This window comes from Emydura macquarii, unplaced genomic scaffold (assembly GCF_026122565.2).
Source record: "Emydura macquarii macquarii isolate MOO-44397 ecotype Brisbane River unplaced genomic scaffold, CSIRO-AGI_Emac_v2 contig_705, whole genome shotgun sequence".
Classification (NCBI taxonomy): domain Eukaryota; kingdom Metazoa; phylum Chordata; order Testudines; family Chelidae; genus Emydura; species Emydura macquarii.
This window is the reverse complement of record NW_027130842.1, coordinates 16,898,896-16,917,784: the sequence shown is the minus strand read 5'-3', so window position 1 is coordinate 16,917,784 and position 18,889 is coordinate 16,898,896. Positions and strand designations below refer to the sequence as shown.

Below are 18,889 nucleotides of genomic sequence, written 5' to 3'. Positions count from 1 at the left end.
TGTCCTGGGTGTTTGTGACTGAGTAGCTGCTGTTTAGAAAACTGTTCTGACTGTCTTCACTGAGGTGACAGCTAAACATTCACACTATAGCTTCCTTTCTTAATAGTGCAGTGAGCCTACAGACACACTCCCCTTCATCCAAAAGGAAACATTCTATGTCTCTGGTACAGAATATGCAATGCAGGGAGTGTCTTTCTATAAACATTCAGAGCAATTTTAAAAGATATTTGCATTAGCCAAACAAAAAATCATCTGAACAATTTTCCTTAAAATAGTGAAACACATTTTTAATCTTCAGACCTTCCATTCAGCTCTTGGTATTCTTTAAAGTTTTCCAACAACAAAATAGTTACATTTCAGCCTGAATAGTAATATGATGTAATATTAAGTGCTTGCAAGCTCTCTTCACATACCTCTTCCCAAGTCTCACCTGAGTAGACATACAAACTCCATAAGGAAGTGTCAAAAAAGTTTTATTCAAACTTACCTGAAAATTACCTGTGTCAACCCTGTACTGGTATGTTGGGTCATGTAGTTCATTAACACTAGAAAAGATCATGAAGTAATCACAGTTCTACTGGTGTCAAGGTTAAATCAGAAACATGCATTGACAAAAGACACTAGTAATTCTAGACTTGTTAAAGTTATACTGAGGTTATGGATACTGGGGCAGACCCTCAGCTGATGTAAACTGGTAGCTCCACTGATTTTAATTGAGAAACATGGATTTATACCAGTGAAGGGTCAGGCCCATTGATTCTACTTATGTATGTGGAGATCTGGGGTTTCAGCTATTCTTTATTTTCTGTGTTTATTTTTGGTGACTTTAATACCTAGTAATTGCCTTCAAAATTTGGGTTTCACAGATTTATTTAATTTATCCTCATTAAGTTTGATTGGAGCTATGAAAAATGCAGGATCTTACCCTTTACTCCTTATCAAGTACATTTCCCTTATAGCACAGAAGGGTAGTCTCTGATTTCAGTAGCATTTTCCTGAAGCTGCACAGCTTTCAACCTTGCCTTCTAACCCCTGCCCCACAGCATTCTCCCTTCTCTCCCTCCCACCGCTGTGCAAAAAATCAGAGGGACACAATTGTGGATAATGTGCCTTAGAAAGCCACATCACCACAAATGTCGGGGCAGTTGCCTGGAAGGGGAATGCTTCTATCTTTAGATTAGCTTATCAAATTGGAAGGAATTCAGAAAAGAGCAACAAAAATTATTCAAGGATCAGAGGGACTGATTTAAGAGGAAAAATTAAAATATGTATGACCTGGCTAAACAACAACTTGAGAACTGAGTAGGACAGTGTACAAATATATGTACAGGGTAAACACAGAGGTGAGATAATTGGTCAGCCTGGTCCAAGAAGCTATGGCACTTGGCATAATGGAATACAACTGAACAAAGGGACATATCCTAACAGTAAGGTACATCCTTTGCCTTTCCAAGGGAAGCAAAAGCTCTACCACTTAGAATACTGATCTAAATTGAACAAAACACTGGAGAACACACTGTCGGGAGCCATTACGCACTGGCTCTGGAATTTATGTAGTTATGTGCTATTAGGGCAGCCATTTGAGATTTAGTCTCAGTTTACAAAACGGGAAGATATGAGAGAACTAGTGTAGTTCAATGTATCCATTTCTGAATCACAACCAAAACATTAAAAAACAGACCTCACTAAATGTAAGCCACCTCCTCTTTCCTGAACAGCTTTTCCTCATTAAGACTAATGCAAAGTGAAATTACTTACGTTTGCCATATTCCTAATGTAACACAGGCCAACCACAGAAGCCCAACGATAAAGAATTTGGGAAAATAGAAAGTTAAGCATTTCCTTTCTCCCTGTTAGGGCAACAAAAAACAGGTAAGAATACCTGAATTCACCTTGGAGAGAATGTTAATTCTCAACATATTAAAACAGGAACAGCCATACTTCTGGCTCACTCCTAAAGTGCTTTTTTAAAAAGCATCTGAAATTTATTTTGTAAGATCCAAAGCTCATTACAGAGTATAAAAACTATGTTATAATCCCAGGTACATTAAAACGAAGTGAAGGTGTGTTACATTTTGGACATCTTATTGCAAGATCTGATGCACTTCATTAATTCTGCACCTGCAGAATCCACTTTTTTTCATAAAGTTGTGTCCAGAATTTGAGTTTTTATTTTTTAAATTAGAAAATGTATGGTTGTTTTAAAAAAACAAAACAAAACAAAAAAAAAGCAGCCTTCCAAACATGAACCAAGTGGAAACCACTGCAGTGTTGCTCTGCAATTAGTCTGAAACAGTTGAGAGGTGTGAGCTACACTATTAAGGCTGTGTCACAATAGCTTAGTATTTCACTGCTAATCATGTTAGCCTCGAAGTCACAGGATAGCATTCTGTACACCACCCTCTCTCTTTCCCAGCACGAGGAACAAAACAGTTAATCACAAATCACATATTTAAATCATAATGCAAATGTTATATCACTGAATCAGGCTGTGACAATAGTTTTGTCGCTCTATGAATCCATTAAATGATAAGCTAGAATATATAGAACAGTGAGGTGAAATATAATGAAAGAATGAGTTTAGCATATAGGAGAGAATAAAAAGTCACATTATATTATGTGTAGAATGAGGTTTTGCTGAACTCTTTCATATTAGGCATTATTTAATTTTGTCAACAGCTTGGGAAAAAATGTACCACATAAATCAGTTTTGCATTATATAGTTTTAATTTTTCTCCCTGATTTAACTCTACTCTCTCTTCAGCAAGCACTAAGCAATTGTCCTCTCCTTACCTGCACTCGTATCCCATGGTAGACACAGAGCCAGAACAGCAGCAATGCACACAGAAACACTGACTGGAAGAGGTCATCAAGCATTCCAGGAAACCAACTGTTCACCAAAAATGAGAGGGGGAAAAATGGATCTGCAACAAAATGGAAGAAAAATATTAAACAGGAGAAAGCACAATCTTACCCATTATCAAGCAAGGGGGGGGAGGGGGAGGAGGGAACAAATAGTCTTCAGATAACTAAGAGGCAGATTTTTCAAAATCTTAGCAAGTAAGTGGCCCTGCAGTTGTTTAAATCTGTAAGTTAATAATACAGGGCACCTCCAACAGACACTCCCTGTGCTAAGCAATCACTAAGATTATATTATGCCCAACTCCAGTAGAGTTGATGTTTTGTTAGTCCTTTAGTTAGAGGGCACCTACTACACAACTGTTTCTTGGTGGCTGCCTAAAGGCAGGTCTCAGTGTAGTTCTAGTGTTAAAGTTACTGGGGGCATGTAAAAGGGCTGCTGCTGCCTAAGCATTCCCTGGTAGCCAGAGTTCTCTTTGAAACAGCCTCACTTTGTTCTCCCTCTTTAGGACCACTTACAGACTCCAGCTGGGACTGGTTTAAAGCCCACAAACAGTCCCATCAATAAAGTCCATCACTGAAATCCAAAGGTTCATATTTCTCTCTGACTCTCTGGCCATCCACACCCAACTCTTCACAAGGTAGCTTTTCATAGCTCTCTCCCTAGAGTTTAGCCTTCCAGCTCTGGCTTCCATCTCCTGTCAGTGTCTCACCTGCCCTGTTCTGAGGCAGAAGGCAGTCTATTTACTGCCCTGAGTGCCTCCTGACTACCTGGAAGAGAAGGGAGCCCTGCCCCACCCTAACAAGGCTCCTGATCCTGGACTCCTAAAGGAACAGCGTCCTGCTGTTTTCCTCCCACCCAACTCCTAATTCCCTGGGACCACTTCCTTTCCTCCGCTACCAGGCCATTTCCTGGGCCTTGGTTCATTCAAACTCCTTGGAACAGGGTCTTCTGGCCCCCTCTTAAAAAGGCCAGTACACCTCAATCCCTGGAAAAATCATGGAGCAGGTCCTTAAGGAATCCATTTTAAGGCACTTGGAGGAGAGGAAGGTGATCAGGAACAGTCAACACGGATTCACCAAGGGAAAGTCATGCCTGACCAACCTGATTGCTTTCTATGATGAGGTGACTGGCTCTGTGGATGTAGGGAAGGCGGTGGATGTGATATACCTTGACTTTAGCAAAGCTTTTGATACTGTCTCGCACAGTATTCTTATCAGCAAGTTAAAGAAGTATGGGTTGGATGAATGGACTATAAAATGGATAGAGAACTGGCTAGAGCATAGGGCTCAACGTGTAGTGATCAATGGCTCCATGTCTAGCTGGCAACCGGTCACAAGTGGAGTTCCCCAGGGGTCTGTCCTGGGGCCGGTTTTGTTCAACATCTTTATTAATGATCTGGAGGATGGGGTAGATTGCACCCTCAGCAAGTTTGCGGACGACACTAAGCTGGGGGGAGTGGTAGATACCCTGGAGGGTAGGGATAGGATACAGAGTGACCTAAACAAACTGGAGGATTGGGCCAAAAGAAATCTAATGAGGTTCAACAAGGACAAGTGCAGAGTCCTCCACTTAGGAAGGAAGAATCCCATGCACAGCTATAGACTGGGGACCGACGAGCTGGGCAGCAGCTCTGCAGAAAAGGACCTGGGGGTAACGGTGGATAAAAAGCTGGATATGAGTCAGCAGTGTGCCCTGGTTGTCAAGAAGGCTAATGGAATATTGGGCTGCATTAGGAGGGGCATTGCCAGCAGGTCACGGGAAGTGATTATTCCCCTCTATTCGGCATTGGTGAGGCCGCATTTAGAATACTGTGTCCAGTTTTGGGCCCCCCACTACAAAAAAGATGTGGACAATTTGGAGAGAGTGCAGCGGAGGGCAACCAAAATGATTAGGGGGCTGGAGCACAGGACTTATGAGGAGAGGCTGAGGGAACTGGGCTTGTTTAGTCTGCAAAAGAGAAGAGTGAGGGGGGATTTGATAGCAGCTTTTAACTACCTGAAAGGGGGTTCCAGGGAGGATGGGGCTAGGCTGTTCTCGGTGGTGGCAGATGACAGAACAAGGAGCAACGGGCTCAAGTTGCAGGGGGGGAGGTCTAGGTTGGACATTAGGAAAAAGTTTTTTACTAGGAGGGTGGTGAAGCATTGGAATGGGTTACCTAGGGAGGTGGTGGAATCTCCGTCCTTACAGGTTTTTAAGCTGAGGCTTGACAAAGCCCTGGTTGGGATGATATAGCTGAGGTTAGTCCTGCTTTGAGCAGGGAGTTGGACTAGATGACCTCCTGAGGTCCCTTCCAACTCTACGATTCTATGATTCTATGATTCTACCTGATTATATGGCCAAATGAACCACTCTCTAGAATTTGGCTTGGTTTACAAGCTAGAGACTAAAAGCAGCCTCCACACTTAATTGGAGGTGCCAGTGGTATCTCAGAGCCTCCAAATAGATGATCTGTTAAATGCAGAGGCTGCACCCAAACTGTACATTCAAGCATTACCACCTTTAAAATTCAATACGCATAAGACAACATTTATCCGATTCAGAATTTTAAACAAACAGGAATGACATTTATTTGAAAGACTGAAAAGAAATGAAACCCATCTGATTATCACTGAGACTGACCCATTGAAAACATGGGGTTTATTTGTATATTTTAAAAGAAATTTAGTGAGTACTTGGCTGAATTCTTATAAGCAGTCACATATTTTAAAGGGGCTAAGCGGATTGTCAGAGAACCCTACGAAAATGGCAGTGTGTGTGTATATGCACAAATACCATTGTAAAGCAGCAACAGCGGAAGCAGGACGGACATCCATTTCTGTTCAATTCCCCAGTCCCTCATAGAGAATTTCCGGAGGGAATGTGCAAAGAGACACTGCAAAAAACCCAAAATATTTTATTGGCAACTGCTAATTACTATACCACATACATCAGCCTTCACCCATCTTGTTCTTCATAGCCTTAGCAGAGCTAACAGAGATGATAATACTCCGACAATGTTACTCTAAGGAAGTGTGCTCTGTTGAGTAGATTTTAATCACTAGGAGTCAGGTCTCCAAGGTTTTATTTCTTATTCTGATATGTCATGTGACGTTGAGCAAGTCACTTAACCTCTCTGGGACAGCCTGAAATGGAAACCAGCTGCTATTGCACAAATCAGCAACATTTGTGTGATGCTGCCAACTTACTGTTTGGTATTATTGTATATACTAGAGCATACCAATATCTACCTAAACTAGCCCACAAGCTTCATTGACAGGTAGGTCATGTACCACATTCACGGTTACTTGATAAAAGTTGTGCATGTATGTATGGATACATACACACTCGTACATTATTTTAGAAAGCATGTAGCCGCACCCACTACATTTAAGATTACATTAGGACTTTCATTCTAATCCAGTGTTTTCATTCATTAAGTCAGAAATTCTCCATTCCAGATGAAGTTTAGTTGGTCTCAGCCCCCAGGTGAATTTTTTCTTGAAAGTATGAGCAAAATTCATTCAGCCATTTTGAGCTGTATGAAGTTGGGAAAGCTACATAATTTTCCCCATTTGCAATGCTTCCCTCACCCCCAATCAACACACACACACAAATATAGTTGAACTTTAAAAATAAGGTTGGACTAAACCCTTCCATTGTTTGCAGAAAATGTTTGGCATAAACGGAGTTATAGTATTCTAAAAATGTTTTTGCACACGCAAAGTAGGAGATTTTGCTAATGTTGAGAGCTACAATACCAAACGCAGGACTATGTAGCAGTTGAATTAACCACCTGCACACTCCAGACCTCAGCCCTCCAAAAAAAGTTAAATAAGAGACTGTACTCACAGTGACCATGAAAGTAAGAACTACAAAGACAAATCGGAACCAGATTTCCACTTGTGAAAAAGATGGGTTGTAGGTTTTCCACTACAAGACAAGATATAAAAGATAGCAGGTTAACAGGAAGCTGATCGAATCTGCAGGACATAAAAAAAATTACTAGTACTCGCAGACACAATATTGCATAAGAGTCTCTACAGACGAATCTATTGGCTTTCCCAAGTGTAATGGTCAAGCCATTGCAAATTCTGTTGCACCACCTTGGAAAGATTAAGGCTAAATTCATGCCTCTCCTCTTCCAACCTCAATATTGTTATGAAAATTTCAATAAATAAAAACAGAGCTAAAGCAGCCTACCATTCCTTCATGCTTGGTATGAAGTTACAAGATAAAGGAGAAGCCTGGTACATTCTCAAAGGGCCATCATACATGCCAAGCCACATACTGAAGGCAAAAAGGAGGATGAAACCAACATGGGGGGGGACCTCCTTTTAAGACTTTACTGTAACTTCATCAATTGACTCAATCTGTTGTAAGCTTCTATACTGTGAAGACCACATGTGCTTGTAGTGGACTAAACTTGCTAAATTAAGAAGAGATTCATGATTGCTAATTAGCTCATTTACTTTTCCTTCATCTGGTTTTTGCCTCAGGAAACAGGAAAACAAGTTCCAAAAATGTGCAACTAACTACAGGAAACAAAACTACTGTTTCTAAGGAGTAAAGGGATGGCACCTCCCCCCCGATATTTATTTCCTCCCCTATAGTAGAGATTATGGGTAAAATGTAGTTTATATAACCTATTACAAAGGATCAGGGTTTAAGTTATTCTGTGGTCTGCATATTATATTTAAAGGAGACTTAGAAAATGGTCATAAAAATTTACAAGCCCAGACACAAAATTGACTCGCCCCCACACCCCGGCCCCTTGTGTGATTTCGGACAAGTCACTTTCCCTTTCTGTGCCACTGGTTTCCCCCTTTGGTCTGTTTTGTCTATTTAGACTGTAAGCTCTTTACATCAGGCACAATTTATTTTGCACTGCATGTATGGAGCCCCACTATACTAGGCACTGTGCAATCTCAGTTAGGGTTACCAGGCACTAAATGTAATATAAACACCACAATAGCACAGGGAAGTACAAATAAAACATGATTTTACTCATCCTGGGCAAGCCGTTTTGCAAGGCTGCCTTGAAGGTGATACGCAAAGCAAGATGATAAACTACATTGCTTCATTAATGTGCTGAGTACTCTCCACTTACCCAGCCAAGAGGTGCATTCAGTATATAAAAAATTAAGACTGCCTTTTCATTTTCAGCCTCTGCATGCTAGCAGCTGTGACACACAGAATGCTACATGCTGGAATATCACAGCACAGCAACCACTGCTGGAATATACACCCAGCCCACAGCAGCACAGGCAAGACCCATTTCCAAAGTTACTTTTTGTATATTAGCTTTGGAGTCACACAGCACAGATTGGTGAAGTACTTTAAACATTTGCTTTTGCAAGTCACCTTTATATACTATGGTTTAAACCAGCATATTTCCACCAGGGAAAATGGTCCTCCTTGTCTTGAGTAAATTTTTCCCTTTCTTGATACCACTATGTGCACATAAAAAAACAAAACACCAAACAACCCAAGAATTTCCTGCAATAATCATTTCCTAACCCCAGATGCTTTTGGAAGTCTGGAGAATCCTGCTGATCTCAATACACCTAACATCACAGTTGTGGAAGGCCAGTATATGTTTGGGGATGTCAGATTTGAATACACACACTAACCTATTTAAACAAGACATTTTTGGAGCTCAGATCACCAACACTGCAATCAGTTGAACACGGGAATGACAGAAATGCAATTTTTGGATTGCCTGTTTGTATAATACCCAGGAGGCTTATCCATTTTTACAGTTATTTCTTAGCAGTGCTTGAGTTCAAAGCTGTAAGAACAAGACATGTGTTGCGCGTGTGCATTCAAGTTCTTTTCAATGGTGTGCTTTGTAAGAAAATACAGAATACGTCTTTCTGAATAAGCTTTCCTTGTCGACACTAGTCAGAACTGTACTAGCTATAATCATGTTTGAACAGCTGTTACTAGCTGGGTCTTGGCATGGCTTTCCTAGTGCTGACAAGGATTGTTTTTCTTGAGAAGAGCACGACAGACTACCCCTCTAGGTAGGCACAATTTTATAACAGTTCTAAAGAAGAGTCCTTTTGCACACTAGTCAGGGAAATTGTGCTAGAATCTTGATAACAGCAAATAAAGCACGTTTACGATCTTAGTGAGGATAGGGCCTTAGCCTCCACACTTTTTCTGTGCAAGTGTTTCACCTGCAAAAGGGAAATAATGTACATTTTATTATGGTTAAAGTAGACTTCTGCAACAACAATTAAAACTGAAGATTTTTTTTGCTAGTGTAATACTGTACACTTACTGTAAAATTAACATTCTTGATGGGGTACATCAGCTTACTCAGATCCTCAAAACCAACAATAACTTCATATTGAGTGTAATTCAGGTAGCCAAGGTGAACCACAATGATTTCAGCACATTTCTATGAAAAAAAAATATATAAAGTCAGAATACCTCATGAGTCTTACGCTGTACTTTATTTGTAAAGGCTTACACCTTGATACAATTTGATTACAACAAAATGACTAACATAGTAAAGTTATAATGGAAAAACAAATAAGGAGATCTGACGTAGATTCCAAAGGAACTTATTTAAGACACTCAGAGACAAAGTAAAAACTCTGATTGTCAACTGCCCATCAATCAAAATACAGCTATATTTCTCAGCAGAAAAGCATCTAAGTTTATCACCTGGTACCCCTAATTTTTTTTTTTTTTTTTTAAACAGACTTGCAAAAAACAAAAAGAGGACTTTTTTCCCTCCTCTGATGTACGAATAAAACTTGAAAGCTTTCTTTAAAAAGCTGGACTACTTGGTTTTTTTATATTATAAATTTCAGATCTTTGATGTTTTCTGTTATGTTATCTTTCAATTTAAGACAGTTATGGATAAAAGCGCTAGATGATTTCTGGCTCTGAAGTGTATGAAGTTCTGCTGAGGACATCAAAGCAAAGGATCAGAGAGCTTTATACCAACATTTAAAAAAATGTTAATGTGTGTCACTCCCAAACACACATTAATACACAGCACCAGGAAATCACATCTTCCAGAGATAACTAAAAGTGTACAGAACCATCAACAGTGGGATTTTGGGGTGGAGGACCCCCAAAACAAGTGATCGTTTTAAATTTGTTTGCGTGCTGTTCTTTTTTTCAGTGTCAGAGTTAAGTAGAATATCAGAAAAATTAATGTTTCCAAAGACGGTTAGCACTCAGTCAAGAATATTTAGGTGCCTTTGCACTTATGAAACCAAAAACTGTAAAACATGAGCAATTAAATGCTCCAATAACTCAGCAGCAGCAGCACTGTCCTAGGCTCTCTCTGCTCAATCCACTATTTCCCCCTGAATATCCAGAAGATGAGTTCTCCATGCTGTGGTAATTTTAAAGTAACTGCCCAGTTCTTTTTCTATACCTAGTAAGGAGGGGACATGGCTTATGCTCTTAAGTCTGCCCATTTGTAAACAGTCTCCATTTTAACCAACAAGATTACAATACAAATACATCTTCTCACCCTGTTCAGGTTTCCAACTCCAACAGTATGACATTTCTGTGGATATTTCCCAGGATAGTGCTGGGAACTGGAAGAATGGGGGGGTGGGGGAAAGAGACTCTGGTACTTCAATGCCTTTCACAAATAGCACTGGAAGTCTAGGTAGAAAGAAACTATTTCCAGACACTGGCCTGGTGAATGACATTTATTATCTTTCCCACTGGTCCTGACTGGTCATCCAGAGTTCGGTGTTACTCAGGTAAGATCCAAAGTCAATCTAACTTTCAACACGTATATAATGCAGATACGCTACTGTTTTTGGAAGAGATTAATTTTGAAAGAGTGAGGGTAATTAATCTTTAAAACAATTTTATCATGGGTTGAGATGGTCTCTCCATCACTGGCAATTTTCAGATCAAGATAGGGTGGGTCACACGCTCATTTAAAATCCTTCTACACTGAAATCTTTAAAGAAATACCATCAGTCATGAAGGAGTACAAGAGGAAGGGGAAAATGGAGTGCATAAGATTCAACTGTTCTGAGTCAGCCTAAAGGCTAATGAATGCTTAGGGACTTTTTAAAAAAAAAAAAAAAAAAAAAAAGAATCCAGTAGAGAAGAAAAAAAAAGTCAAGTTCAGAATATTTGACTTACGATATATGGTTTTCACTGTGTAATTAAGATCTTTTTCTAAAGAAAATCTCACTCATGAATAACAATAGTTTGATGACTTTTCATGTTAAACTAATTCAAATCTTAGATGCTGAAGATAAGGTGTGCTAGAACTTTAAAACCTTAAATGAACACACTTAAATAATGTTTTGCCTCAGACTCAAAGCAGTAACTATACTACAGCATTCTGATTCTTCCATTTCGGATCTGTCCACATTAACACTGATACAGTGCCAGTAGCAACTGTGTTTAAACACAGTTGTGACTAGCTGAGTTTTATCATCTTCCCAGTGCGGATAAGGATTTATTTTTCCTTGTAATTCAGTTCTATTCATACTACTGACAACCTGAAAGTATTCTACATTATGATTTGGTTAGTATGGGAGCTCAAAAGAAGCCATGTCACACTGAAGGAAGTCATGTTAGAACTTTGTTAGCAAAATCCGCATTCAAACACACTAGCATAACTGCAACCATAATGTAGACAAATTCTTACTGCAGTTTTTCTCCTGTGGCCTCCTTATCAGATACTCTCCCCACATTTACAACATACAATAAGCTCTCAAATCAGTATTTCAAAACTTACTTGTGCACAGTTTAGTGGCCTTGTCCGATTGTGAACTTGGTTATTAATGAATGATGAGCTTCCATTTTCTTCTACACCACGTATTTTAACCGTCATAGTAACATTTGTTTTGAAGCTGGATTCTGCCATTAAAGAAGGAAAATATTAGGTTGTTGTCCAAAACAAATGCAGAAATGAAATCTCAGTTACTAGGTGCAGCAATGCTCCCAGCTTACTAGAGCTGATTCAGGTGTGCTTTGTTACAGTAAAGGGGAAAAATCCTGCATTCCTGACTTGGGCACAAGCTCTCACTCAAGTCAGTGCTATATTCAGTGCAGTTGCACCTGATAATATGATCTGAGCTGACCGTTCATCTATAGTCAATATCTCATAACATCAAGCAGTCTAATCCCAACAAGAGGAAGCTAAATAGACACACACACATTGTTCTTTATACTTTTTGCTAAAGCAGTAAACAACTTTGAAATTTCCCTGCAACTATTCCCTTTGATTCTTAGCTAACTCATGTCAAGGTTCTGCATATTCACATTTACTATGATGGATTTTTCTCTCATGCATTTTGGATCCAGATAAAACTACATAACATACATGATAGTTAAGTGAAATATAGGTCAACTACTATAACCATAATTGAATTGTTATACCTACTGTAATAAAATTCCAGGATAGTCAGTTTTTTTAAATAATAAACTGGACAAGGTGCTTACCATCAGGCTGATCCAACTGAACCACACATGTCAGCCATAGCTGCTGATTATAAGTAGACAATGGTTTTGAATTCAATTTAAACGGCCTCATCTGGAAGAAAACAAAAAGCATATGAAGTAATTCACATTCATTCTACTGCACTAGTCATTTGGACATGCAATGAATAAAGGCTTCTGTTGCTGTTCTACACTTATAACAGAAAAACATGGTTTTTGTCAAGTCATTAAATGATCTGTTATTGGTACAGTTCTGGTGGTGTGAACACCAGCCTTTAATGCATTTCACTTTATTAGCACACAGAGTTTGTGTAGCTTTGTATTGAGCAGAGAGAGTATTTAAAGAAAATAAAGGAAGCAACAAACAGTTAAAGAGATTGCAAGTACAGAACGCATATATAGCTTTATATTTTCAAATCAAGTACCAGCAGTAGTTTATTTCTAGTTCTACGCTTCAAGAATCAGATTTTTGGTGATCATATTGCTACATTTCAAGCTTATTCAACTTTGTGTATCAAAATGGCAGCCATTTCCCTTTTAATAGTCTAAAATTTCTATGTTCATTTTAAAACCCTGAAAAAAGAAATGGACAGATACAAGTTGCAAGTAGAAGTAGGTCAAATTCTGAATGGATGTTTTTCTAAAAGATATAGTCTAATTCAAACAGGAATTAATTCAGGGAAGTGTTACTGCCTGTGTTATATTGGAGGTCAGATTAGATGATTATAGCTGTCCCTTCAGGTCTAGATTCATAGATTATAAGGAGCAGTGGTAGAAGAGAAAGGCCTGGCTTTTCTTTGCCATATCTCTATTCATCTAGGTACAATAAGTGTCTAAGAATGGTCTCTGTTCTCTAAAATAAATATACATGGGTGACAGGTATAACATTTAGGGCTCAACATATTTAAAACACAACTTTATATTTGTCAAAGCAATTTAAGTATGGTCACAAATCACCCCATCAGCTTACTGTCTAAGGTAAAACTAGATGGGAGTGGATGTAGAAAAAAAAACCCAAGAGCTAAGACGCAGGAAAAATGCAAAGCCTTGAAAGGAAGGATGTTAAGGTTGCTTTTAGGAAACCAGTTCTCTGGTGTTTATTTTATATCTTTCACTTACCAGTGAACAATTGCCAAGGAAAAAAACACAAACTTTTTTTTTCCAGTTGACAGACTTGAAAATGGATGTTGGGGTTAGTCAATCCTCACTGAAGGCTTTTTTAATTCTCTGCTTTCAATTTCCCTTCCAGCCCTCTCCTCTAAGGATGCACATCATGGTGTCTTTCTTGTCCAAAGAGGTCTGCATGGGTTCTCAAGGGAATCCCACGCTCTGGTTGGCCACAGTACGGAGCAACACTGCCTTAGCAACAGGTCTTCCTAACTTACCAGCCCAGAGAAAGACTAACTGGGCCTAGAAACTGATGCTGGGTACTCACGAGGCAGCATAAAGCATTAACCAGAGCAAACTCTTAGCCAGTAAATTCTGAGTTCTCATGCAAGTTGGAAAGCACACCACCACACAGATATACCAAAACATAAGTTTCCATTTAAAACCTGATTTCTTAAGCATGTGTGCAAATTAATAAAATGCTTTTTAACAAAAAGTCATCAGTACCTGTCATGTAACAACGACATAACGTAGCTCTTACCTTTAAGTTGTTATTCAATTTGGCTGTTACTGCATTGGATTCAATAACACTAGGACCTACATAAAACAGTCAAAAGAAGGAGAGAAGACAGTACTGAAGTAAATCTATGAATAATTAAATTGTAGAAGAATACTTCAGACTTGTATAATTACCTTTAGTTTCAGGATTTCAGAGCATTTTGCAATATTAGTTATACAACACCCCAGTGAGGCAGGCAAACATTACATCACTTTATAGATGTGTAAACAGAGAGGAAGTCCATTGATATCCATGCAAGCCACTCAACGATTAAGTAGCGGAACAGGGACTAGAAGTCAAAAGTCCCAGATCCCTACTCTACCACATGCTACAAATGTACTCAAAGACTACAATGGATATTTTCAAGCTAAAACAAAATTTACTTTTTGTATTTAAATAATCCTATTAAACATTCACAGCCTACCTCAACTAATAAATTGACCCTGCTATGCTTGTGATTCATAAATTATTTGTAACTGTCCAATAAAGACTGGTGCTGTGGTTAATACTTCTGTCTACAGATAGAAGTGAGGCGGCATTATTAGGGAAGAGATCTCTATTCAAATTGCCCTACAGCATTTGAGCACCCAATGCCAGCACACCATTTGCATACCCTGTGGACACAGTAATGATATTTTGTGGGATGAGTACTGGATTTTGACCATTATCTATCTCTGTGTCTAGACACATTTAATTGATCCTTATACACATACAAAATATGAATTCTTTCATTGAGGTTCTACTGTATATATGGATGTTATTCCAACAAGAGACACTTAAATTGAGGTGTTAAAGCAACAGACTGAGTGGCTCTTCTGGTCATGGAACTAAAGAATAATGAACAAATTATTGTGCCAAGAAGGACTTTAACGTTACAAACACAGCCTCGCAGAAACAGTGGAAATGAACCTTTACAGAGTTAGGGTGTACTTAGACAGGTGAGCAGAAAAGCTCTATCAGGACAGATGGGGAAACATAGAAAACAAGCTCAACATACTCATAGGCCAGTTTGCATCTCCCCTGCATTTTTCACTCCCCAGAATTAGCATGAAAGAACCATGAAGAGGGGGGAGGAGAATGGATGCCCCTTGGTTCAGATCTGTTTTCTCCATGACCTGGGTTACATAAATCGGAGAGCAGCAGACATCTTTAATTAAATGAACGCCTGCTCTCATGTGGGAGTAAGGCTCTATTCAGCTCCCAGTACTGCAAGTAAACACATAGGATGTGTGGAATAGAATATACACATGAAAAAAACAGCAAACATACCCTCTTGCTTCTTTCAGTCTGCTTAGCTGTTTTGGTGAGATTCACTAAGGTCATATTACTTTAATAAGCAAGTACTGTACTGCACATGACCTTCCCCCATATACAGACAGCATGCTGTTGTTAATAATGGAGTAAAACAAATCTAATGTACCAATTGGTGAAAAAATATATCACATCTTATGTGCCCATAATGCTGTCTATTCTCTTTTCACGGGTAGGTATTCACACAAGTATTGGTGTTTGTTATGAACAGCATGTGGACTATGGGTCTTATCAAGAGTAGTATTTTCCTGGTGCAAAAATAGTTAGGGGCTTACTAAGAATTTACATTTTCCCCCAGTATTTTCTCCCCAGTTTCCCTTAAATGACAAAGCAAAACGTTTGCTTGCGTAAAAGAAAGGGGGAGGGGGGGAAACCCTCTTATACACAGACTGGGTTTTTTCTGTAGGGTTGCTCAGGAATGCGCACTTAGGTGTTTTGTTTTTTAAAATCAAAATGCACACAGAAAGCAGTTCTTAAAAGAGTGATATGGACTCTGCAAGCGAGCATAATAAAAATGCTAGATCAAATTTTTTTCCTCACAAGGTCAAATTTTTGGGGGTTTTTTTTTGTGCTTTTAAAAGAAAATAATGAGTTGTGTCCATGCCCTGTCAACACACACCATGCTGCCAAAGCAATCTCATGAGGATAAGAATCGCACAGCACAGCCAATTCCTGAAGGAAATCAAAGGTCATACCACGCTTCCAAAAGGGTACAAAGAACCATGAATTCCTTACAACAGCAGAGTTACATGGGACAGGGGCATCCACCTTATCAGAGCAACATGCAAGCAGATGCAATGCAACACACCACTAAACAAAATTCCTCACTAAGAACAGCCCTTCATCAGGAATGAACAGCTCAGTTTTTTACTTTTATGGAGCATTGTTTTGCCCATTATTAACCAAAGCCTGCTGTCACATGCCTGCAAGTCCTGACCAAGTAATTAGAGTTGAATGCAGAGAATATAACAGAAGAATATGGTCCAATTATTTAGCTGTGTCAGAAACAGCACTGATGAAGCCATTTCCATTTCTTCCTTAATAGTTCCTAAGAGAAGTAATCTAAAAACTACATTTACATAAAATCATATTAAGGACTATACATTGCCCTTGGATGCCCCCAGGCATTCCCAGCAACATCACTCTCTTACTTACAAATATGATGGCTGTTGGTTTGGTCCTGAAATTTTAAGATACAAAACAAACAGCACCCATGACAGTTCTATTTTATGGCTGATTTCTGCTATTTTAGGTTATTTTTATTTTTTGTTCATTTTTTAAAAGCAGCTTTTGAGCATGCCAAAGTTCAGCAACACTGAACAGAAAAATGTTTACATGCTCTTCATTTACAGGATGGCCAGAATGAATTTAGAATTCTTGTTATTTTGCTAACATACTAGCCACCATAAAATACGATATAGATAAACTCTGATAGAATTTAAACACTCTTATAGATAAACTCTCAAGACCACCACCACGCCACTAGTGACCCTCAGTCTCCAAGATCCTGGAACAAACACGGCCCCCACAGAGTAACAGAGGTCTTCAGCCACATTTTAAACTGAAGACTCAGTAACTATTTATTAATCAAAAGTTGCTTGCCCAAGTATTATCAAAAATATTTTGCATTACTATGGCATCTTCCATCCAATGCATTACAATTAATCCTCAACACCCGTAAGGAAGCAAAGTATTATCCCCACCATTTTATAGATGGAAAGACTGAGGCAGAGAGAGGCTAAAGTGCGGTTCTAAGTAAAAACAGCATCTGCTTATTTAAGAGATCGGCTCATGTGTATTCACTCACTACTGCAAAGTAGTGGCAAACTATTGCCTGCTCTGCAGAAGGCACACACCTCTGGAAGAATAACCTGAATTCTGACTTTTCTGACCTATGCATCAGAACAGTTAACAGTATTCCAATTGCAGAGCCAGCCATTTCCCTCAGATATACTTGTGCAATCCTCACTGAAGGCCATAAGGTTGCATAGCTGTAACTAAGGCATAATCTGAAGACAACAGGGCCACATTAGTACAAATGAGTGCTAAATTGTTTGTATTGTTGAAGCTGCTCAAGCATAAAGAATGTAGTTTGATTCTCAGCTCTCAAGCTGAATTTGCAATTGCCAGGCTGACAGTTTCACACACACAAAATAGTATGGGCTTGTCTTCACTTACCTCCAAGATTCGGCGGCAGTCGACCGGAGTTATGCAAGCTACGCAAAAAACTTGCGTAACTTCCGTCGACTTCTCTGCTTCTATTCTGCACGCCGTCTTCACTGCACCGACGAGAACCGCATTCCCGTCGATTCAGCGCTATGCCACTTGAGAAGGTGGTCTTAATATGTTGATTTCTGGATCAACTGAGTGGGTCTGCACTGCCCGTTCAGTCGATCCAGAGAAGTCGATCTGACAGCGGCGAATTTGCCGCTGTCAGTGAAGACATAGCTTAAGCCTCTCCTTTTACTTGTAAACTGAGCACTGTAAACTGAGATGGAATCATGGAGAAAGTAGGTGGGCCACCACACTGTTTTTCACAGAACCACTTTAAGTAACACCACAGCCAAGAATGGTACCCAGATTTCCAACTCCCAGTCCTGTCCTTTAATCACCAGACCATACTTCCTCTCAATATGTTGCCTTTCTATCTCAAATGTATGCTGGTATTTTATTAGCCACCTGTAGTCAGCAGACCAAGGTTTAGATACAGTCTTCTATTTAGCTAATCTTAAATGTATCAGTTGCTTAATTAGCATCTACCTCAGTACAGAAACAGTATGACTAAGCAAGGAAATCTATTCAATATATATAAGAAAAAAATCTGTAAATACTAAATGCAGACTTGCAGCTATGTACACTTCCAGAGATCTCAAGGCACTAGCCTCATTAACACTAGAGCAAATCTGTGGAGAATTAGTTATTTACACAATGTAAAGTATGGAAGTGGCCAAAGCTTTTAAAAAAGGCAATCATAATCTTACCTGCAATTCCTATGAAGACTGTCAAACCAAAACAAATGAAGAATACAACAAAGACCAGGACAAAGTGTCGTTTGGACAGTGTATACAATCGCATTGGTGCTAACCTGCAGGAAGCAAAAGAAAGCACAGAATCAGAACTCAGAAATGGCACTTGTAAAAAGAGACTGCATCAGACAGTCCTCAGTAACAAAAAGGATTAAAACAATTTCTGTAGCAATGTTGAATATCAAAAAGAATCCATCGGTGATGCAGTTTTACAGAGCAAACGCCATAGTTTCCTTCTGGCCACGTATACTCAGCATTAAAAAAAATTACTAGAGTTGGCAACGTGTGGGGATTTCAGAGGGTTTTGGAGCCAGCCTTGCGATGAAGCAAGAAGCTTCAGCCCCTTTGTGAAGTTCAGTCCTGCCAGAAATGGGCAAAGTCTCTTCCCTCCGCTCACTGTCATCACAGGAGGGGAAAGGGGAGCTGCTTCTATTAGAAACAGAGAAACGATAGTGCCACGCTCCATCCCTTGCCACACGCAGTATGGGAAGGAGGAGAAGGGAACCCAGCTGAAGCCCCCCCAGGCCTGGGAAAACAGGGTGAAGAATCATAGGAGGAGCAGAGTTGAGGCTGGGCGGGCCGAATTTATGGTGCAGGCTGGGAGCACGA

The 18,889-nt window shown here is 39.4% G+C and overlaps 1 protein-coding gene across 4 annotated transcripts in view; it reads right to left on the bottom strand.

The window, feature by feature from the left end:
- The window catches only part of TMEM181 (transmembrane protein 181), a 47,729-nt gene that overhangs the window by 11,052 nt on the left and 17,788 nt on the right, over positions 1-18,889 (bottom strand). For all 4 annotated transcript variants that reach the window (XR_010918672.1, XM_067542489.1, XM_067542487.1 and 1 more), the window contains exons 2-11: positions 18,236-18,339; positions 13,926-13,981; positions 12,281-12,371; positions 11,574-11,695; positions 9,126-9,245; positions 6,692-6,772; positions 5,636-5,735; positions 2,794-2,924; positions 1,759-1,850; positions 488-545 (exon numbers count right to left, since the gene is read on the bottom strand). Coding sequence is in view for 3 of the 4 variants with exons in the window: in XM_067542489.1 (XP_067398590.1) it covers positions 488-545; positions 1,759-1,850; positions 2,794-2,924; positions 5,636-5,735; positions 6,692-6,772; positions 9,126-9,245; positions 11,574-11,695; positions 12,281-12,371; positions 13,926-13,981; positions 18,236-18,339 (955 nt within the window). In the remaining variant the exon portion in view is untranslated. The remainder of the gene's footprint in view (positions 1-487; positions 546-1,758; positions 1,851-2,793; positions 2,925-5,635; positions 5,736-6,691; positions 6,773-9,125; positions 9,246-11,573; positions 11,696-12,280; positions 12,372-13,925; positions 13,982-18,235; positions 18,340-18,889) is intronic.